General features: G+C 37.9%; 2 protein-coding genes across 11 annotated transcripts in view; one reads left to right on the top strand and one right to left on the bottom strand.

Moving 5' to 3' along the window:
- Positions 1-15,091, top strand: part of KMT2E (lysine methyltransferase 2E (inactive)) — a 68,532-nt gene extending 53,441 nt beyond the window's left edge. For 6 of the 7 annotated variants that reach the window (XM_085298202.1, XM_085298230.1, XM_085298238.1 and 3 more), the window contains 11 exons: positions 634-942; positions 3,297-3,551; positions 3,761-3,905; positions 4,698-4,951; positions 5,099-5,155; positions 6,653-7,216; positions 9,886-10,187; positions 11,377-11,465; positions 11,566-11,685; positions 11,849-11,940; positions 12,821-15,091. In XM_085298202.1, the coding sequence (XP_085154328.1) occupies positions 634-942; positions 3,297-3,551; positions 3,761-3,905; positions 4,698-4,951; positions 5,099-5,155; positions 6,653-7,216; positions 9,886-10,187; positions 11,377-11,465; positions 11,566-11,685; positions 11,849-11,940; positions 12,821-14,335 (3,702 nt within the window). In that variant the 3' untranslated portion in view covers positions 14,336-15,091. The remainder of the gene's footprint in view (positions 1-633; positions 943-3,296; positions 3,552-3,760; positions 3,906-4,697; positions 4,952-5,098; positions 5,156-6,652; positions 7,217-9,885; positions 10,188-11,376; positions 11,466-11,565; positions 11,686-11,848; positions 11,941-12,820) is intronic. The other variant, XM_085298246.1, reaches the window with a different exon arrangement.
- Positions 15,092-16,295: 1,204 nt separating this feature from the next.
- The window catches only part of SRPK2 (SRSF protein kinase 2), a 99,815-nt gene continuing 93,350 nt past the window's right edge, over positions 16,296-22,760 (bottom strand). For all 4 annotated transcript variants that reach the window (XM_085298260.1, XM_085298280.1, XM_085298287.1 and 1 more), the window contains one exon: positions 16,296-18,874. In XM_085298260.1, coding sequence (XP_085154386.1) covers positions 18,690-18,874 — 185 coding nt within the window. In that variant the 3' untranslated portion in view covers positions 16,296-18,689. The remainder of the gene's footprint in view (positions 18,875-22,760) is intronic.

Here is a 22,760-nt window from a genome sequence, read left to right as displayed (position 1 = left end):
ATTTCTTCAGTGTGTTCTTCATGTTATAATCCTTTCTTTTCTCTTTAGAGAAACAGAATTACTAAGGCTTAGTTGGTCCTGAATTGCTCCTGCAGAAGATACTTGAATTGTATCATATAAACAGTTTACGTTCTTGGATGCTGGTACACTTCATATATAGAATTGTTGCTCCTTATCTTGCAAATGCTCTGACAGATTCTTACTGTTTCATCTGTTTCTCTGGATAGTGTATGTCAGCATGTTAAGTACCTGTATGACCATGGTAAATGTTCAGTTAACTATAGTGTATTACAGAAAGGTCATTGAACTGAAAGATGTTACRATGCAAGCAGCTGATTTCTAGGTCATAGATGAATAAATGCAGCATGGCAGTTCTTACACAGCTCTACAGTGGTCTGAGCAGTGACTAATCCATGTAAATGCTCTGTCTGGTAGTGATGTATCAGGTGCTTGGAAGGAAAGTACACGACATCTTGTAGCCTGTCCTGAAGAAAGAAATATTAGCTCTGAAATATTTCAGTTCTAATCATAGAAATGAGATAGAGGCTTTTCAGACCTCTGGGGAACAGACCATGATTTATCTTAAGTGAGGTACTTAGTGAGATTTGTTTAGTGGACTTTGTTTTGTACCAGGAACCAGCAAAAGAAGAAACTGCCACTAAGCCTACCCCAGCCAAAGTGAACAGAGCTAAACAGAGAAAGAGCTTCTCTCGGAGTAGGACTCATATTGGACAGCAGCGTAGGCGACACAGAACTGTCAGCATGTGTTCTGATATCCAGCCGTCTTCTCCGGATGTGGAAGTGACTTCACAACATAATGAAACTGAAAATGCTGCACTGGTAGCTGAGCCTGAAACAGAAACTGTTGTTGCAGAAATGGTTACTGAAGCAGAAGCTCCAGCACTTAATAAATGCCCTACTAAGTATCCTAAAACAAAGAAGGTATGTCTCTTAGGGGTGGGGTGAAAAGGATCGACTTAAATACATGCGTGTGTGTGTCTATGTATTTGTATGTATATAGTTTTTTAAACTCTAAAGATACTGATGCAGCAGTCTATGTAGATAGAAAAATAAACTGATTTTTTTCTTTAAAAATTACCGTATTGTATCCACTCACTGATAAGAGATAAATAAGGTTTCTGTTAGATCTATCAGTAGGAGTTATTTTGGATTTTACAAGATTTTCAAGGTGTGTCTTTCAGAAATTTGGAACAAATACTTTTGAATTGAAATACTTCATAAATAGACTGAATACTGTCCGTAAACAAAACATACTTAAAGCTCTTGGGTGTTGAGGGGAAGCACCTATGTTTTGCAAATACAAGTCTTTCCTTCCTTTATTCATTGTCTGCTTTAGAATATATTTTAATAGTAGTGATCAGAATATCTCAGTGGAAATTATTAACTAGTATTTCTGAGACAGGTGTTCCAAAATGAGTAGATTTAAACCTTGCAAAAGTTAACACATTTTCTGGTGTGTAAATTCTTAATTTTCATTAGCACACTGCTTCTAACAAAAAAAAAAAGACTTTTGCATATGGTTTGGAGAAAAGCCACAGTATTTAACGGCATTCCAAAAAAAAAAAAAAAAAGACCTACATCTGCAAAACTGAATAAATAGTAAAAGGCATGAAGTAAATCTGCAGTCTGCATTAAGAAGTTCCATTTTCTTCAGCATGCTTTATCTGACCACTTCATTCACAGGTGTGAATACTTCATTCAGAAGGTGGGGAAGGAAGCAGAAGAAATACTAACAGGTTGAAACTACTTGTCAAATGAATAAAATGATGTAGAAATTACCACTTAAAAGAAACCCTCAAATATACTTAACCTATATTTACATTTTTTTTAAGAAGGCAGTGGAGTCGTCATGTAATGCTGCTTATGGCCACACTAAATTCTTATCTGAAAGCAGACTAGAATCTGTTCCTTCTATTTTTGTGTTGCATAGGTACATCAGAAATCAAGACATCTGAGAAGACTAAATCTTACTGTATTCTTTTTCTGTTCTATAATATTAAGAATATGTCTGGTTGCCTTGTACCCAATACATCTTCAGTGAAGTGAGAGTCTTGATTTAAAAATATAAAAATTTAAAGAGGTTTGTGAAAGACCAACATCTTAAATACGATATTATGACAATCTATGAAAATCTATATTAAAGCTTTAATACTTATATGTGATAATTTGGCAAGTCTTTATTTAAAGTTCAACTGCTGTAATATTTAGTGAGTCTAGTTGCATAAAAGTTTTTAAAAGCTTACTCTTTCACCMCCCCCCCCTTTTTTTTAAAAAAACTTCTTGGATTGTCTTAAGCCTTGTAAATAAAGCAAGATGTTGCATTCTACTTTGAATTGGTCTTCAAGCTGTTATAGTGCGATGAATATTGGTATTTGTATTTCATGTGTAAACACTTTATTTGGAAGGAATGGGTGCTTCTCACAAAAACATTCACTAAAAGTGGAGAATGAGCTTAAGCTGAGAAGACAGACACTCTGGTTTTCCTATTCAAGTCTCTGCATTGGAGAGAAGGATTAAATCTACTCATTTTGAAAAGTAAAGAATTTTGGGGGTGAATCTCAAAAGTAATTAATTCAAAGACTTCTATACCTAATAGAGTTCAGTTACTTTACTTCTGGTTCCCTGTTAGTAGGAACTTAAATCCACTGGCACTTTTTCAATGAAGAAGCCTCTTGAACCAGGTAGGAGAGAATATCCTTTTTTGATAAATGTGCCTTGGTAAATGTGTTGTAGTTTAATATGACTACAGCCGGGAAGAAAGTTAAGATGTCTTACCTGACACCTTGAATGAGAATCCTGACAATATGGGAAGCTGATAATGAAATCAATTTTCTTCAATTAAGATGTCACTGATTCCCCTCAGCTTAGGTGCTCAGGCTTGAATTTAAAACATATCCTAGAATTTTTGTATAAAAAGTTCACATCATAAGTAAAATCAATCTGGACATTTGTGCAGCATGTTCAGTGAGAACTAAACTAAGTCTAAAAGGGCTAGGATGTTCTCAGTTTATTTAAAACAAAAGTTCTTGTATGCCGAGCGAATCTGTACTGATTCCTTCTCTCCTCTATTTGCTCCCCCCCCCCCCACCACCACCACTCCCCAATTATCTTACCAGACTGTCATATTCTTAAATAGGTTCTGCAACCTGGAAACTACCTGTTTTATGACTTACATAATAGTTGACTGGGTGAATAACTGAAGTAAAGACATTTCTAAAAGCTGCTGATCTAAAGTACTCATTAAAATACTTATGTTTTTCTTTCTCTCTGTTTAGCACTTGGTCAGTGAATGGTTAAGTGAAAAGAGTGAGAAAACAGGAAAACCTACTGACAGTCTTCCAGAAAGGCCGCTACGTATAACTACTGACCCTGAAGTTCTGGCTACTCAATTGAATTCTCTACCAGGTCTCACTTACAGTCCGCACGTATATTCTACTCCAAAGCACTATATTCGTTTTACTTCACCGTTCCTTTCAGAAAAGAGGAGGAAAAAAGAACCTGTGGAAAACATTACTGGCTCTTGCAAGAAGGTAATGCTTCTCTTCATTTAACATGGTCTTGAAATGAAAAGCAAGTTTCTGATGGTTCCCTATACCATATTACTTAAAAGTAAGTCTTTCTTACTGGCACGAGCCTGTACAGAAAAGAAGTTGTTTTGACGAAATGATTCTGTTGTTTGTAACACATTGAGAAATGCTTATTTGTAAACTACTGAGTGATTAATTTATTTTTATTACAGCGCTGGTTGAAGCAGGCTTTGGAAGAAGAAAATTCAACAATGATTGATAGATTTAATTCACCGTCTCAAGAGAGATCTAGAAGTCCTGCCATCAATGGTGAAAATAAAAGTCCTTTATTACTGAATGACAGCTGTTCCTTAACAGGTGAAGTTTTTACTAATAAAATGCATGAGTTATGTCATAGCAGATTAATATTCTCATATCTATGAAGGAATGTATTTTTTTTAAAACAATAAGATTGTAAAAATCTCAGAGGTAGTTGAACTGTTTTCTGAAGTATAGTCTTTTGAATGGTTGTTTGAAAGAAATGCTTAATAGCATAGTGCTTTTTCCTTGATCTGTAAGTGATAGTTCCAGATAAGTAACTAGTAAGTAACAACTATTTAAATCATAGTGATTTTCTACAGATGCTTACAATCATCARAAGACTGATCATTTTGAGTATGAATATTAGAAGGTTAGGTTATAAATTCATTTTTCTGTGCTGTTCTGTATATTCAGAATTCCTGTTTAAGTCAGTGATATTGTATGTGGGGGAAAGCTGTATAATCTTTTAACAGTAGTACAAAATGGGACTATGCTAAAAACAGTGAAATTTTTCTTAAGGATATAGAGTGTATTAGATGATTCCTGTATACAATCCTGATTTGAATTTCCATTTTTGAGCTGAACAGTCTTAAAGATGCACAGGAATTGACACTTCCTTTTTGGAATTTTTTGGGGGAAATAGTGCTTCCCATCATCCTAGCATGGAAAGTTTCAGATGTTGGTCACTGTAGAATGTTTTAAGAGTTTATTTTTCAGAAAGTCTGGCCTTTGAGATTTCTGTAGTTGTACTGATTTTTTTTTATTGCATTGAGTATTTAAGAAACACTTTAAGTGATTACCRTAAATCTCTTCTAACGCTCTTCTTTCTTCTCTAATTTTAACATATAGATCTAACCACGCCATTAAAAAAACGAAGACTGTATCAGCTGTTGGAGTCTGCTTTCTCAGAAACATCTACACCTACTCCTTCTCCATATGCCACACCAACTCATGCTGACATCACTACCACAGAGCCATCATTATTTGCTACTCCTCCTAGGATAAAAACAGAAGACGAAACTTGTAGAAATGGTTACAAACCCATATATTCACCAGTTACTCCCGTAACTCCATGTATACATGGAAATACCATGCACTTTGAGGTGAGATTTGTAGTGAATTTTAATGTGTGGAGATAGACCATTATAGTATAAATCAGTATTTGTACTCCTGGTTAGTACTCTGAAATTCTTTTCTGTGTTCTTTTAGGCTGAAAGAAATTGACTTATAATTTCTTCTTCTTTGTTTAGAATATTTCCTCACCTGACAGTTCCCCAGAAATAAAAAGGCGAGCTTACAGTCAAGAGGTAAGGGTCTTTCAGAAAACTGCAAGTGGTTCTCTTGATTTGATCTGTGTAGCTGGAACGTTTTTTGTTTTAATGCTTTTCATCAGATGGTGTAAGTTTCCTGAAATGTAATGGGTGAATTCCCCTCTGTTTTACCTGGTCTTTGCTGTATGTCTCTGTTTTTCCTCTTCCGTTTTCCATCTTAAACTTGTTCTTTGTCTCACTTAAAAATTATAACAGTTGTTCTTGACAGGCAATAATTACTATAATTTGGGGGTAAGTACTAAAAAAAAATGCTGGTACTTTAAAACCTATTTTTATTCTACTTGTACCGCTTCTTCTTGTTATCAGCATCTCTTAAATGTTTTGGCTGAACCAGGTTGAGCTTAAAGTGGGGAAAGGTAATAAATATTGTGTCTGGGGGTTTAGTTCAGGTACTAGAATGTGCCCAAACTATTTCCAGACTGGTGTGTCTTGTTGTGCTGCACTAGAATGATTCACATGGTTCAACCACTAGAGGGCAATCTTACCCTTAAATACAAGAACTTCCATGGCGATATTTTTGTTCAAAATAGAAGAATAATGAAAACGCACTATGTAAAGCTCCACAACAACATGTAATTATGAATTACGGGTGATAACTACAAAATTTACATTAAGATGTCTAACCATAAGCCTAACACCTAGAAGAAAGAGGTAAAATAAGTAACAATAAAAATTTAGCTGACTATATTTCTGAAGAACTTCTCTTCTGACTCTTACAAACTAATGATTGAAATACTCTCTTCAATAGAATAAGTATATTTTTTAAGTCAACATCTTAAGTGTTGAAATACTAACATTTTTTCTACTGTCATAACTGTGAATTGAATTTAAAAATAGTTTTTAAATGATTATAATTGAATATTTTAGTGTTTAATCTGATTTAAATTAAAAAGAAGGGTTTTATATAGGAATTTTATTCTGTTATTTCTAACAGAAGTTTTTTTTAAAAAAAATATGAAAGCCTTTAAAAGAGGTTGATTTAGAGAAGACATTTCTGGCTATGGATGTGTGCTGGATTCTTCAGATTTTTTTCTTCTACAAAATAYTGATTTTAATATTGCCTTAAAATTCTAAGGTGTCCTGGGAAAGTTTTCCCTTGTCTTCTCTATTCTCCTCTCTTGAAATAAGTGTCATTGCTAAGACTTTTTTTCTTCTCTTTGTAGCTCTTCCAGGCCAGAGATTTACTTCTGTTAAAGCTCCTTCTCTCATTTCTTTGCCAGTCAAAAATAAAAGCTGATTTAAAATTTTAAGATAAGGTTTTGACTTCAGTCCATATGCGTTTCATTAAGATGCTCTTACGTAATGCATAGAAATAGTTAGAAATACATGTCTGGTTATAGAGCTGATTCTTAAAGAAATTCACAGCATTAGATGATCTTAAGTCTCATTTAAAAGCATAACTGTCAAAATAAGAGTTGTAATATGGAAAAATAGTTGATGTGTGGGGTTTTTTTTTGTTTTTGTTTTTTGCAGGGATATGACAGAGCATCGATTCTAGCACTGAATTCTTTCAGAAATTCTAATCTGACAGAAATGGGCCTGCAAGAAATTAAGACTATTGGATATTCCAGTCCAAGGAATAGGACTGATGTCACACGGCAGTGCACTGGAGAAATGGAATCTGTGTCAGACCTCCAGCTGGGACTCGAAGTAATTGAGCAAAGTGCACTGCATAAAAACCTGGAAGCCCCCACACATGATAGGACTGATTCAAACAGCCAATTAGAAACTGCTCATTGTGGACGGGGCACAATTTATTCTTCCTGGGTAAAAAGTCCCGACAGGACAGGTGTAAATTTCTCAATGAATTCTAATTTGAGGGACTTGACACCTTCACATCAGTTGGAGGTAGGAGGTGGATTCAGAATAAGTGAGTCAAAGTGCCTGATTCAAGACGATGCTAGAGGCATGTTCATGGAAGCATCTGTTTTTTGTACTTCAGAAGATGGAATTGCATCTGGCTTTGGAAGGACTGTCAATAACGACAACCTGATGGATGGAAATTGCACACCCCAGAATCCTCCACAAAAGAAAAAGGTTATAATTTTAAGAATCGCTTGGTCTTCCTTATGTAGTCTGCTAATCATATTTTTATAATGGAAAGGACCATGTGAATTAAACAAAGGATGGGAGGGTGGAAATCTGCTTGCTTATCTTTAGATATTACAGCAGAGACATTATTSAGGAGAAATTATGAAGAGCAAAGTCACATATCCACTAGTAAATATAGTTTTCTAATCTGACAGATAAAAATTTACTCTTTTCATAGTTTTTATTTAATGTCATTTTATATGAATCATAAATGACTTGCTCAATAATAAAACTTGTGTTTGACAAATAAGCACAATCTAAATTTTTAAGTCTCATGACAAATCTTGTAGGTAAGTTACATGATTGTGGAATCAGAATTGAAAGTTACCCTGCATAAATGTCTTGATTACACTTTACTGTCAAGATGCATTCCCTTTTCTCACAGAAAGGATGGCAAACTTTAAGAATGATAGTCTCCAACACAGTAGCTTATCTCTTCTGTCTATTAACAGACTGTAATTTATCTTTCTTGTTTACTTCCCCAGAGAAAAAAAATCATATCTTTTAATGATGTGGGTGGAGAGGGGTTGCATGCATGCACAGGGAGGTTTTGGTTCCCTGCCCCATTACAGGGGCATCCTTCATGCTCGTGATTTTTCCTCTGGAAGCACTCAGTCACAACTAAAGATTTGTTTCCTCTGCTTCAAACTGAGACATGGCTGAAGCAAGGTAGTAGGAGCTTTGTTCATACATAGTCCAGATCCTGAGAAGTTATATATATTCATGCATGTTACTGTAGCCGTGCTGTTTTTGCAAAGCCAGCTAACATAAAAGGAGCCAAAATTTCTGTAGCTTTCTGTTTGTCATGTGAAGATTAATAAGTTGTTTCTCTTCAAGTCTAAGCAGTGCTTCAGTAAGTGCCCCCCACCCCTTTTCTTGCTAACAAGGAACCTTTCCTGGTTACTACTGCTGAGAGCTTGATACACCTCATAATCCCCAGGGAAAACAGATGTGGCTCGTTTGCCCCCTCCACAGGTGTGCCCTTGGAGTTCCTGTCTAAAATAGACTGTTTGAGAAAACAGGCGGAGAAAACTGTCTGTACTCCTGAAAGAATGGGTTTTAGGCTTTCCAAGGACAGACAAAAAGGAGAAGGTGAAGGAGAGTTTTGGAAGAGGAGAATAATTAGAAGCCTGTGCCCAAAATCAGATTGACATGCTTGTCTTTATGCAGTTATTCAGGGAAGTCATTCCACAGCTCCATGTTTTTATGGGTATTTTCTCATCTATTTTCTGTCAGCATTGCACAAGTTTGTCTCATTTTGCTGAGCTCTGTACATAATGGCAATACATACTTTGTTTTCAAATAACACCCATAGATTTTTATCCATTCTTAACGTAATATTCTTGAAGAGATTCCAATCACGTGATGTAGAAATAATATCAATTGTTTCAAAGCAAGATCAATTCTTAACCTGAGCTTTATGGAAAAAACCAGATATTCTTAGCTCGTCTTGCCTTACATACAGATCAGTCTTTAATGGATAGATCAGGGAAGGGAAAGCGGCGGCAGGGGTGACCTCCATTTCACCCCCTCAACCCAAGGACTACAGACAAACTAGGCCTTCTTGCACATGTTCTCACATGCACACTATCTCCCTTTTCCTCTCTCTGTTCACTTTTATTGAGAACTGAGCCATATAAACTTGAATTCTTTCATTATAGCACTTTAGTTTCTTGTTTGGATGCCAGAAGGTTCAGAGTAGGTTGCTGTCAAGTAGAAGAACAGATATGAAAACATTAAATGCAACTTGCACAAAAAGAATTTTCTTACTAAATAAGAGTTTGGAAGTTCAGGATTTCAGTTTTCTGCTTGAAATTCTAAAGATGCATGGTGAAAGGTTGTCTTTTTTTTTTTTTTCCCCCTCACTAAAAGTAATTGCTTATTTCTTCAACTGTTTTCTGTTCTATAAAAACTATCGTGTACTAAGGCTTTTTTTAATATAGAAAGTAGAAACTATTTGTTCTTTCATGTATCATTGTTTTTGGTAATAAACCATTTTACTTGAAATTTAGCATAAAAATATGTTCCAATCAATCTTTTTAGACTGCAGTAAAGACATTGATTTAAAATGAATGGGGGAAAGAATGCAAATTTAAGTTGCAGGTTCCTTATATTGAAATATATGTAGAGCTTGGTGAAACCTTGATCTATGTGATAAAGTGGAGCTAAAGCCTGGTAGATTTTTAACATGAGTTAGTCAGACTGAAACCAAGATGTAACATCTCTTAAAACTAGCATTGTTGTATAAATATTCCTTTATTAGTGCTGCGGTTGTAGAAATGCTGTGAACTCCCTTGTATGTTCAACCAACAATACAACTTCAGGAAGGAATTTCCCCATTTTTGCTGACCCACATCAACTTCTTCGTCTTCTCTGAGGCAAAATTCTGTACTTCTTTTTTTGGCAAAAGCTTTTCTTTGTCTTTCTTTTAGTTACTGCTAACTGGTACACTGTAAACCCACCGCTAATGTGGTGAAATACCTTCCGTTTTCCTTTAGAACCAAGTAAATGTTATGTTTTACTGAAAGTATGTATTTTATGTGTTTAACTTACTGCCCTGAAAGTGTCAAAAAAGTATAATAACTCTATCTCTCTCTCTAATCTTTTCTCCATAGGTATCCTTATTAGAATACCGTAAGAGGCAGCGAGAAGCTAGAAAAAGTGGCTCAAAGACAGAAAACTTTCCCCTGGTTACTGTATCTCCTCATGCTGCTGGTGGAGGAAATATAAGTAGTAACAATGGTGCTAATGATGGGTTTAACAACAGTGGTGAAAATGGGGAGCAAACTGATAACGCTGCAAGCCTACCTTTACCACTGCCGACTACTGTTTATAGTGCAGCTCCAGAAGAGATTGGCAACAACTGTGCAATTAAGGAAACTTCTTCCAGTGAGAAGAATGAGCCGGAAGTTCAATGGTAATCAACAAAATTTTCAAGAGAATTACCTACTTAAAGAAGCTTGTTGTATTTGAAATATGTGACTACTGATCAGAAGCCCTGCTTTCAGATCAGTGAGTAGTTTGGGCAAGACAAGTCACATATTTCTGTAGGTTATTAAATTACACAGTGTAGTTAAGGGTGTAACTCTTCAGAAGAGGGTATTGATGAGTACACATCCTGCTTCTACAGTTGCTCAAGTCAGGCTGTATGTGCTGGCTAAGCAGTGTGGAGGAGGGAGCAGCAGTAGGATAGAGAGAGGCTGGTCTGATGGCTTTTGAGAGTCTGATTCTCAGCGTGGCAGTGGCTGCGCGCTGCACTGCAGTGGAGGTGCAGTTCTTGCATCTCTGGCACTTCAGTTCTCTTATCTCCTGGTGCTTCATCTGTGGACTGAAGGTAATGCTTCATCATGCAGAAACTAGTGTGTTATATTGTAAGCAAAGAATGCGGAAAACAGAATAGCCAAGGAAGAATTTACCAGTAACTTTTCTACAATAATTCTGCTAACTACACAGTTAGCACAACAGTATTGTTTCAGGCAAGAATATATATAGTAATATTCCACAAACTGAGTTTTCTAGGGTGTTGTTCTTAGCCGGATTGTGGGAATGAATTGATTATAAAAGAGACAAAGACATGGCTGTCACTTCATGCACAGTATCTGGCAAGTTGAACGTAAGCTTAAAATTCTTTGTAGTTATCTAGTATTTACAACTATAGATCCATTTTTAAAGAGAACTTTTTTCTTAAAAAGAATAAATTTTTTTCAGCTTTTGAAGAAAACAGTTTTCTACAAATAATGAATATAAAACAATGCCTGAAGTCTCCATTTCTGAGGTATAGATTTTGGTGTTAGGTTTGTCAACTGTTTAAAAAAGAGAAAAGAAAAAAAAAACGCACAACAGAGCTGTGAATGTTCTTTTCATATTAACAGGAACTTGCAGTTTCCTTAATGCAGCAATGTTGCAGGAAATTRAAGTATTAAAATATTTTAAGTGTGAGGAAAATCAGATGTAAGCTATCTAATGAATGCCAGAACCAGTTATTTGGCTTTTTTGTGTAGTCAGCACCGTAAACTTTCTGACTCTATATTTGCAGGTAACTTGGGCTAAATTTTGGTGTGGGGCAGTATCTTCTCTTAAACGTAATATATTCTCCTCTCTTCAAGGACTGCATCAACCTCCGTGGAACAAGTGAGAGAACGAAGTTATCAGAGAGCTTTACTTCTCAGTGATCATAGGAAAGACAAAGATAGTGGTGAGTACATTTATCACGTCAAAGGTGGATTAATCTAAGCAGTCCCCCATGGTAGTCCTTAATCATTCTAATATTGTGTTTGGGTCTCCTTCATCTGTAGGAAGAGAATCACCTTGTAGCCCATGCTCACCGTCTCATGTTCAGTCTCCACCTTCATCTCATTCAAATCTCATTTCCCAGTTGCAGCTTAAGGTCCCTTCTTTCACTGAATTTATGGAAGGTCAGTAAGCAGATGACCTTGTATGACACTTGACATACTGAATAGTCTCTTACAGCAACTTTAAGTAGCTCTTTAGAGTCAAATGTAAAGTGCTTAGTGGTTTTTGCAAAAGGCTTGATATTTTTTTTCCCTGCTTTTACATTTTTCTGATTTATGCCTGTAGAACTTGATCCTGAAAATTCAGAGCCCACTTCTGAATGTCCRTCCCCAGATACTTCACAAAAGACTTGTAAGAGTCCTTCAAAAGCAAGCAAGGTAAAGCACATCTCTGCAGATGCATGTGTGTATAACTGTGTGTGTATATTCTATAACATATATATTAGTACATACATCTGGAACTTATTTCTTTAATGATAGTTTCATGATTTAGTTCTGTAAGATAGATGTCTGTGCATGTAATCATTAAATAGCTAAATATTTTTGCAGATATTTATATTAAGGGTAGTTTATACATGGTAAGAATTTGGTTTGTTGTTTCAGCAGGGTATCTAGCTATCCATAATCTTGCATTCTGTACACACATAAGAAATTATATTGGTATATTCAGAATCACCACAATTTTGCAGGTTGAATGCTGAAGAACTGACAGTCAGAACTGACAGTAGTAATGTGATTTAAGTACCTCTTACCTTAACAAGAGTTTGCTTTCTCTATGTGAGTTTGGCACTGTTTGTCAGTTGAGACATTGATGTGGAGAAGGTAGCTACCTGTACAATATTAAATGCAGTAATTCAGGTTGTAACATTGTCAGTTTGTTCATATTATCCCCGTTCTAAATGTTAAATCACACTTAAACTTGCTACATAGAGTCTGGAACTATTCAGACTCAGATCTAAAACTTTAACAAATAATACAGATTCTGACTTTGACCTGATAGGTCGTATTTCTGTTACTACTTTAAAATACTTGCTAATCTAACTTTAAAAGATCAATTTATATATACGGGTTAAAAACTGTCTGTACTGAGTTTGAGCTTCCTACTAGCTTTATTTTTCGTGCACTAAATATTTATTTGATACCATAACTCTTTTCCTTATAGTTGCAGAAAAAGATAACACTATTCTGAGATTTTTTTTTCATTTAAATTTATGCATAGGTAAGTGTTTTGCACTGATTTGTTTTCTTTTCATTCTAGCCTTCTTCACCGAGTCCTGTAGTTTCAACACAGTCACTTGGGAAAGCAGCCACAAAACCAGATTCGCACTGGGAAACTGCAGCTAATGCACCAGAGGCTGAGTGTGTTAATCATTCAAAATCTGAGCTGCAACAGAAACAGCTGGCAAATAATGTCCAAGCACTTTCAAAAAATCATCCATCTCAATCGCATCTGCGCAGTTCAGCTGAGCAACTTTCACATTCACAGAAGTTGCCTTCTGCACCTTTAAAGTTGCATTGCCCCCCTTCACCTCATGTAGAAAATCCTCCAAAGTCATCTACTCCTCACGCACCTGTGCAGCATGGTTATCTTTCACCAAAGCCTCACTCACAGCAGTTGGGATCTCCATACAGACCTCATCATCCACAGTCACCTCAAGTTGGAACACCCCAGAGGGAAACACACCGAAATTTTTATCCAGCAGCGCCAACCCTTCAGCCTAGTAATCAGCAGCAGACTAGTGGACCGCTGTTTACTCAGACAACTTCAGGACAATCGTCAGCTTCTTACAGCCAGTTTAACCAACAAAATTTGAACAGCAGTGCACCACCTCCCCCTCCACCCCCACCACCTTCTTCTACTTACTATCAAAACCAGCAGTCCTCTGGAAACTTTCAGAGTTACAGTCAACTGAAGGGTAGCATACCCCAACAGACTGTATTTTCATCCGGACCAAATCAAGCACTTCCTGGCACTGCAGGTCAACAAACAGTGCCAGGGCATCACGTAACTGCAGGGCATTTTTTGCCATCCCAGAACCCCAGTATTCATCACCAGGCCCCCTCATCTGCTGCTCCCCCTCCTCCTCCTCCTCCACCTGCTCCAGGACCTCACCTTGTACAGCAGCAAAGTTCTCATCAGCAGCATTCTGTAGCACATGTTGTTGGTCCAGTTCATGCAGTGGCAGTAGCTCCTGGATCACATATTCATTCTCAAGCTGCTGGACATCATTTGCCACCTCCACCTCCACCACCAGGTCCTCTACCCCACCATCAACCTCCTCATCCTTCAACTGGACACCAAGGTTTGCAAGCACAGCACCAGCATGTTGTAAACTCTGCACCTCCRCCACCTCCTCCCCCACCATCCAATGTTATAGGCTCGGGGCACCACCCAACATCAGCACAAGGGTTACATCACCCATCTCATCAAGGACCCCCCCATTTTCCTTCAAATGCTCATACAAGTGTGTCCTCCTATTCCTCACAAGCCCCACATCATACAACGTTAGGACCTGGACCTCAACATCAGCCTGCTGGAACAGGACCTCATTGCCCACTCCCTGGTCAGGGTCCTCACATCCAAACTCAAGGACCAAACAGTATTCCAACACCTACTGCTTCAGGGTTCTGCCCTCACCCCGGCTCTGTAACCCTTCCTCATGGAGTGCAAGGACCGCAGCAGGCATCGCCAGTGCCTGGACAGATTCCAATCCACAGAGCACAGGTGCCACCAACTTTTCAAAACAATTACCATGGTTCAGGGTGGCATTAAAATGGATCCCTTTAATTCTAAACATTTTTAAAATGTTCTGTAATATAAACTGTGTATATTTCATATGTACCTATTCAAGGTACTTTTTAAAGCTTGTACATGATACTTTGTATAAAAGCAAACACCAGTGCTCTTTCATTGTATTCTTTCCATTTTTTGCTTTTTAAAATTCCTGAAAAAAATGTGCTGTTAAGCCAGTATTAGGTATTTCTTTTTATTTTGTAAGTGAACATTCCAGCTGTTTTTCTGGCAGTAGGTTTGATGCTGCGTAAACTTTAAAATTTTATTGTTGCAGTTAAATTCATTTAGTGAATGTTTTCTATATTACTTTAATACATATGTGATTAAATAAGTACACAGGCTAAGTGATGGCACTAACATTTTTTTTCATTTTCTTCTGTCAACAGTTCTTTGTGTGCATAGAGATAGAAAACAATGCAATACAAACTTTTATAGTTTTGGTGTGGTCATGGCTTTCTGTTTCATCAGTTATTTGCAGAAAATGTAATTTAATGTATAGACTGTTTCTAATGTCTCTGACAAATGCTGTAAATACTGTATTTCTTTTGCTTGTAAAATTGCTTAAAGCTTCTTTCATTTGATATAGTATTGTATATAATAAGTCTCTTTTGCAAAAAAAAAAAGTGTGATCTTTGTGAAAGTAGTACAGTATATGATCTTTAATTTTTTTAATATACTGTCACATTGCAGCACTGGTTGGGCATTTTAATTCATGTTAATAAATCACAATTATGTCAGTTTTAACCACTTGTCCTGAAAGGGTGGTGTCTGTTAAAGGAAATGTCCATATGTATATAAAACAAAACTGCTGTCACTTTGGGGCTATTTCACTCCCCCGCAGCTTCCAGTTGTGTGTTCACTTGTGTGCTCCACTTGACAAAGTACAAATAGGTATGGAGTTTTTTTGTAGGATGTGGGTTTATTTTCCCCTCCTGAATCTAGAGGGAAGGAAAAATTACTTGAAATATACCAGCATGTTGTGTCAGTTTACTGATAGGTCAACTTACACAAAACTGATCAACACAGTATAGATGCATTATACATAATATTCATACAGCAGCACAGCTGAGCACTAAATCCGTATTAGACATGTTATTTTGATCTTGATAACAGACCACAGTAACACTTGCACACTTGAGTACATCTCTGTTGTCCTGTTTATTCGTTCTTTCAGAATTCTTGTTATTGCAGTATCTAGTAACTGAGGCCGCCTTAAATTTTCAGGAAACTTAATAGTTAGCTAAAATATTTTTAAAATGCAGCATTTCTAATTGCAGTCCCACCGCACACTGCGGAGATTCCTTTACTCATCAAAGGAGAGGTAAGTGTTATTTTGTGGCTAAAACTGCGTATGGATATAATGAATTATGTGGCAATAAATTATTTTTTAAATAGGAGTTTACTCCTGCTGCCTAAGAGCAACAGCTAAGCAAAGCAGCTGCTGTAGAGCAGCTAAGATGTTGCTGTTGACTTAAGTAATGGGTGCAGATTTATTCTATAGTTACACAGTGTGATGATATCCTTACAATCCTGTAAATAAATGCTCTGAACTTTGATAATATAACAAAATTATCCTAGATGGCTGTGTCTCAGCATCCGAAGAAACCCAGTATGCAATGTTCTTTACTCTTGCTGCTAGAAAACCTGAGATCAAATGATGTTGGAGATGGTTGTTCCCAACTACTGAAAGAAGTTATACTTGTTTTTTAAATGTCAAAGTGATATTGTAGGGAAAATGGTGCTACCTTTAACTTTGACTAATTATTAGACACTTATTAGTGAAAGTACAACACTTCAGATACTTGCCTGTATGACCAGTGGCTAGGCAAAAGACACAGGCATCCTATGAAATACACTGTTTTGCACAAGTATAAAGGAGAACCGTATTTGGCCATCAATTGGTGTGGATTTTTTTTTTAATTATTCTATTGGTCAGATCCTCATTTTGAAAAATCTGTATCTCAACTTCTCAATTTAAGTCCAAAGTTCAAATGTGGTTGCACAGACCCTCTTCCATTCATCCACGAAGTAGGTAATTACATCACTGCAAAATAAGAAAATATGTAAAATATATACTGTATGCAGTGAACAGTAATGTGAAGAGTTGAAGGGATAACAGGACAAGAGCATATTATTGTTACATGAGTTTTGTTGTGTTGTCATGCGCAAATGGAAAGGGGTACAACAGTGGTAACATTACTCAACTTACTTGGCTTGCATGTAAAACAGGCACTTCAACTCTTTTTTTTTTTTTTTCCCTCCCCTCCAAAGAACAAACTTTCAATTAGTTGCAGCAACTAGGCACTACTTATGGCAACTCCAGCTGTGAAGTGGAAGGTCACTTTTACCTCTGTTTTGGGGTTCCTCTGTGGTATTTTTCTTCTCATTAGTGCCATCCTTGTTGCCTTTAAAAGAAGTTCGAGGATTGAAGTGCTTGAAGCGGAAGATCAGCGKACTTGCTTTGGAAACCCAACTGTTGGCATTGCCTTAGCGTGTGGATGCGTTTCTCTTGACTAGTGCGYTTTGTGCAGCCTCCTGCGAGGAGGCTTCCCCTTTTCTTGGACGAGTGACTGCGCGGGCTTAGCAGGGAAGGGGTAATCGTTTACTCGTTCAGATTAAGTTAAACACATTGTATGAAACAGTCTTTTTCAGCTCTGTCCTGTTTCATCTAGAAACCACTCAAGTGTAGCCCATTGTTCTACATTAGCCTTAAGTATTTTCTGATTTACACCAGGTAAAGTATTCTATAAATCAGTGCAGTACAGAAAGCTGCTTTTCACTTTGGCTAGGCTGAAAGCCTCCTCACCCTACTACGAAATGTAACTGTAGCAAACAGTTGGATTTAGGGCTAGCAAACATTCCAATGACCAGCACACGGTCTGAAAAAACAAAACACTTTAATTAGACAACTGCAAGCACCTCAAACAATTGGTTATTGTTACAGCATGGGGCATCTTCTCACAATCTAGTTATTGCAAAGGCATGTGAATAAATTTCATATGGACAAAGTCAAGAAAAAGTGGCACCATAGTTAACATGAAAACCAGAAATAAGCTTACATTCATCCCACTGACTTCTAAAAGAGGCCAAAATACACCTCTGTATTTTACATTCTAAAATCTGTATTGCCTATAAGCTTCGCTCTATGCAGCTTTTTTTTCCTAGGAAACACTTAATTTTTGCGTGCAACTTACAAAGAATAATTGTATGTCTAGTTATGGGAAAAAAATTAAAGCTAGTGCAAATTGTTTTAGAAACATGTAAAGCTATGAATGGAATGAGCATGATCTTGCTTGTTGGATTATTTTACCCACTGCACTGTAAGTACTTGCATCTCTCCTTCCTTAACTGATTCCAAGCACACGCTTTTATAAAACGTCAGTAATTTTACACAGAGAGTGGTTCTCATGCTCAGTTTTTAATTTTTTGTAAGGTATAGTACAACTTAGAGTGCTTATAAAAAGGCAACACCGTATGGTACCATGTCTTCACTATCACATTGTAAGGGAAATTGCTATTTTTTTTTCTTCTTAAAAGCACTTAAAATAGGCAAAAGTTCTAAAAGGGAGTGCTAAATGATAATGCATACTTTATTAGAAAGAAGTCTAGCCTTCCTTTAAAGTGCCGTTTGGGGAATGAAATCCTGTAAACCCAAGCCATTTTGTTTAAAATCCAATGAATGGGAACTGCTACAGAATAGAAAGTTTACACAATTCCTTAAAGCAGTGTAAAGTCCACTACATGCAATTTGTTTGCTATAAAGCTCTCTAAAACTTAGTAGCTTTATGCTGAAATTGAGTCCCCAATCCCATATTTAAATGGAAATAAACATTTACAGGGTGCATTTACATACACTATAATACAAGGATGACGTCCCTTTGCCAGAAGATAAAATTGTACAATTCCTCGCCATACCTCAGTTCTGACTTGATAAATTTCTTACGCTCGTAAATTATATAATATGCATCAGCTAAAATATTTTTTTCATAAATAGTTACAAAACTTGCCAAAACACATGGAGGGGAGGTTTTTTTTGTTCAAAAATCTGACATCTGAATGCCACACAACACAAGAAACAATGCTTAAAGACACGTTAAGTGTTTTCTGAAGAAAGTGGGTCAGTAAACTACTAGCTGAAGACAAAAAGACTACCCTTCCCCAAGAACACAGTGCACAAAAAGCAAAATGTCAAACAGTACCTCAAGCAAAATAAAGGTCTGAGGATTGAAGCCAGCTCACGTGTGATCCTGCTAAAGAATTTGTGACAGTCACCATTTAGGTCCGATGCATTGGAAAGTGGTTGCTGGCTTATTTTTACAGTTGGGAGATTTTGCTAAGAATTCAGCCACGGATGCCTAAGGCATTCTCCAGCTGAAGCTCGTTTTTCTGGGACCATTTCTAGCATGGGGATCAGGAAATCTGTAAACTGTGCAGCATCTTCATGAGGCCAACCGTACTTCTCCACAAGCACATCAAAAAGACTCCAAGGCTTCAGCTTGGTGATGTGTCGGAGTTCTCCTGTGAACACAAACATTACTGGTATTAGAAGACGACCTCATTATCCCTGTTTATGACTAATCCCTGCTCAGTTTTTCTCCCACTCTGTGTTCACAGCTCCTTTACCATGCTCCAAAGAATAAAAATTAGGCCAGTATATCGCAAGCTTGCGTCAGGTCCTTAAAGAAAAGGCTTATATCCAATGTCAAAAGCAAACAGTGTTATACCTGCAGGCCACTGTAAACATTTCTGTTGTGTGGTGGTTTTTTTTTTTTTTTTTTTTTTTTTTTCCCAGTGGCTGCATTCTGCCTTCCCTACACAGAGAAGCATTCACACATATGCACACACTGCATGCACAGAACCCTGCAGACCTTTTCCCATTGCTCAACCAGTGACCCAAACGTTACAAAATCTGCTCAAATCCGTAAGACACGAGGGCTCAGCAACACCAGTTACTCTGGGGACGCTGCATTTGCTGACAACGCAGCAGCGCATTGAGTCGCTGCAAACCAAGCCAAGCGCAAGAGGTTTCACAGTGCGAGATCCTGCGCCATCTCGCAGGCCAAACCACCCACCCGAGCAGCTTGGGCTGAATTTTTCCTGAGAAGGAAGAGCGGCTGCTGCCCAGGTCTCCTCCAGCGCCCACCACCAACACCAGCAGCGGCAGAGAACACGCTTCACGGTCCACCACAGAGACTGCATACAGCCAGCATGGCAACGTACTTGAGACCAAAACAAATACTGACGGAGGACAGACTCCTGCCATTCAAATCTGCACTATTATCCCGCTCATCCTGTTCGATGGGGACTCTGGTCCCCCCACCCCCACCCCGGCTTCTACTGCTGTCTCCATTTTGTCCCAGACATATCTGGGCAAGATGGGCTCTAGTGCCACTACCAAAAGCAGCATGCTTAAGCGCTTCAGAGAGCCAGGTGATGATGCTGAGATCTCCTCTGAACTCTTTAAGACGATAGTGGGTTCTCAGCACGYGCTGGAATTTGAACATGAACTCATCCTATTTCGCAATGTCATATATAAATACGTGCATAGGTGCAAGCGCACGCTCGCGCGCGCGCTCTCAGTGCACGCAGGTCATTCATACGCTTTTTAAATGAAGCAGCTTGGCAACCTGTGACTGAAAACAGACTCCTGTAATTCACTGTCCATGAAATGCTATCAGCCACCAACTCGTGGCTCTGGGCTTGTGCACGTCCCTGTGGCCACGGGAGCCCCAAGCAGGCTCAGGGCCATCAGCTTCAGACCCCCTCCGGGCCTCTCGGCCTCTGCCGCAGGGCAGCAGGACGGCCCGGCAGCGCAGATCTCCTGGCGCGGTCACAGAGCCCCCCAGAGCCTCCTTCTCCAGGGAACCGCGGGGTTTGCTAACAGTGTCCGTGTGCAAAGGCCCCTCACTTGCAAGAGAAAGAAGATGCCTACTAGTAACGTGAAGCCAAGCTGTGCCAACCACGTGCACGACCACATGCTCTGCCTCACCGTTCAGCTCTTGGAGGGCTACTGAGACAAAGAGGAACTAGATCACATGCTGCTTCTCTGCCAGTTTATGTCTGCGCATTTACAGTACAAGCACGTCCCGAGAGTGCTGTTAATTCCAGGAAACGAAAAAGACTTTGAGATGTGCTGTCCCTCTGCACATTCACATACTGCGGGTGTATGTAGGCTCAAACCAGAGAACTTTATGTATTTCCAAGCTTACTCTCAGCCCTTAAAAAAAATCACTGAACACCACTAAGTAAGTGCTGAAAATCTTAACCTTCTGAAGATTTGCAAAAGTCTGTATTGCTGCCTACTAACAGGTATTAAACTTTCTAGTAAGAATTTATAAACTCAAGTATTGTGCAACAAGCAATCATCTCAGTGTCAAAAACCATCAACTGTGTGCAAAAAAAGGGCAAAGAAAATGACCCTGTGTCCATAACTTCTTATAGAGGTTATATGAAGTTATAGAGCTCACTGCAAGGGTTGCCACAAACATTTACAAAACTAGAATAGCTTGGGGGATGATGTTTTTAAATGCAACATGGTTTTCACCTTCGTAGTTAAATTATGGAGTCTTTAGTTATCGTATTTTCAAAAAAAAAAAAAACAAAACAAAAAAAAAAACACAACCTCAAACCTATCTGAAGGCCTGGAATTTCAAAGTTATTATCCATTTTGTTCATAAAATGTATTACTTTTGTAACATTCAACCGTAGCGTTCTTGTATTTGCCTCTTCCTTTCCGTTCCCAGGTGATACACAGCCCGCATGACTGCAGGACGCGGAGGCTCCTGGTTCCGCGCAGCTGTCAGTGGGGAAGCTGAGTTCATACTGTCTGCACGCTCTTTATATCCTAGCTTATCTTCTGAAATGGAGCTTGAATTTGAAATATCCAGGCTAAGACTAAGGCATTCTGGGGAGCATAACATTCTTTAGTGTTTTTCTCCTGAGGAATAAACCTCTCTTAGTACTATGATYTGAGGTTTTCCGAAAGAAATCAGGATAAATAAAGGCAGTTAATACAACTGAGGTGGAAAGAAAAACCTCAAAAAATTTATTTTAATTCAGAGAGTTCATCTAATTTCCAGCCTAAACTTCTGAAGAAGGAGCACAGGAAATGGAGGTGTGGCAACAAGTATTTTCAAGTTCATGAAGTTCGTACTTCATGAGCACAAGCTGGAGGGTAGCAAAGCAGTACTTGAAAGAAATGRAAATTACAGACCTACTGGTCTGACATCATTTGGATCCAGGGGATTAAAATGAACTTTGAAGGAAACATTTAAGATGCACTAGTAAGTAAAAAGTCATTAACAAATGTTCTTTGGATTTTTGATAATGAAGCACATACATAGGAAATTGCCTGCGAGATAACAGAATTACTGGAATTGTCAGAACCATGTGTGGCCAAAGGGGCCACAGTAACTGACTCTCCTGAAATAGGAGGTTTTAAGTCAAAAGGAAATTACTAATGACATATTTCTTGAGGGTCTGTTGAGACCCAGAAAAAACAGGGACAGTCTATAAAAACTGTCAATGATAAATTTGAGATGTCTTATCAAGAAAGAAGAGGATGGTTTATTGAACAGTAAGAAATGGATGACACGAAGAACTGAAGAAACAGCAATGGGATAAAATTTGCTACTACAAATTCTGAGGAAATGCTCCAGACAACTTCTGATAAGGTCCCACGTTACAGCAGGTGCAGCAAGTGAGGTGGAGAAGAACCTTCTCCTTCCCTTCCAGGATGTTAACTAGCTAGCAGCGCTTTGCTTTTAACAGCTTCCYACAGGCAAATCCTCCAGCAGCTAGCCAGCGTCTCGCACACGTTTAGCTCACAAAGAAACAGGGTTAGCAAACAGTAGTTCACTCAAACGTGGCAGAAAAAGAGACTGAATTCTAAAAAGACAAAAGAATTTTAGGTTCTAGCGCCAAAACACGTTAAGCATTTTTAAAGACAAAATAGCTTCCAGGGAGGCAACAGAGAAAAGGACTCATTGGAACTATTACTGGATCCAGTATAAATCAAGAGGAAATCTTACAAAAAGAATGTATTTGTGTTATTATGACTAACAAGAAATTACACTTTTTTAATACATATTCCTATCTGAGATCACAAACTGCTTCATGTAATCACTGAAAAGSAAGTCCTTCATCCTGCCCACTCGTTAGTTGGCAAAAGCTTTCCTTTTATGTCTGTGACTTCAGTGGAACAATTCAGGGGTGAAAAGTCTGTCTCTGATGGTGAACCTGCTTACGGATAGGAACAACATTTTATTTTTCTAACTTCCACTCAATAGTATTAGTCTTCATCAGAATAAAATAATATTCCTTCAATGTCACCTGGATAAAATATTCTTAGACATTCAATACATTAACAAAATTGTGATTTCCTGGTTTTACCCAAGTCTGATTT

This window comes from Rhea americana, unplaced genomic scaffold (assembly GCF_003343005.1).
Source record: "Rhea americana isolate MKP2758 unplaced genomic scaffold, rheAme1 scaffold_1, whole genome shotgun sequence".
NCBI lineage: Eukaryota > Metazoa > Chordata > Aves > Rheiformes > Rheidae > Rhea > Rhea americana.
The sequence above is the reverse complement of the archived record's forward strand: the minus strand, read 5'-3'. Positions and strand labels throughout refer to the sequence as shown.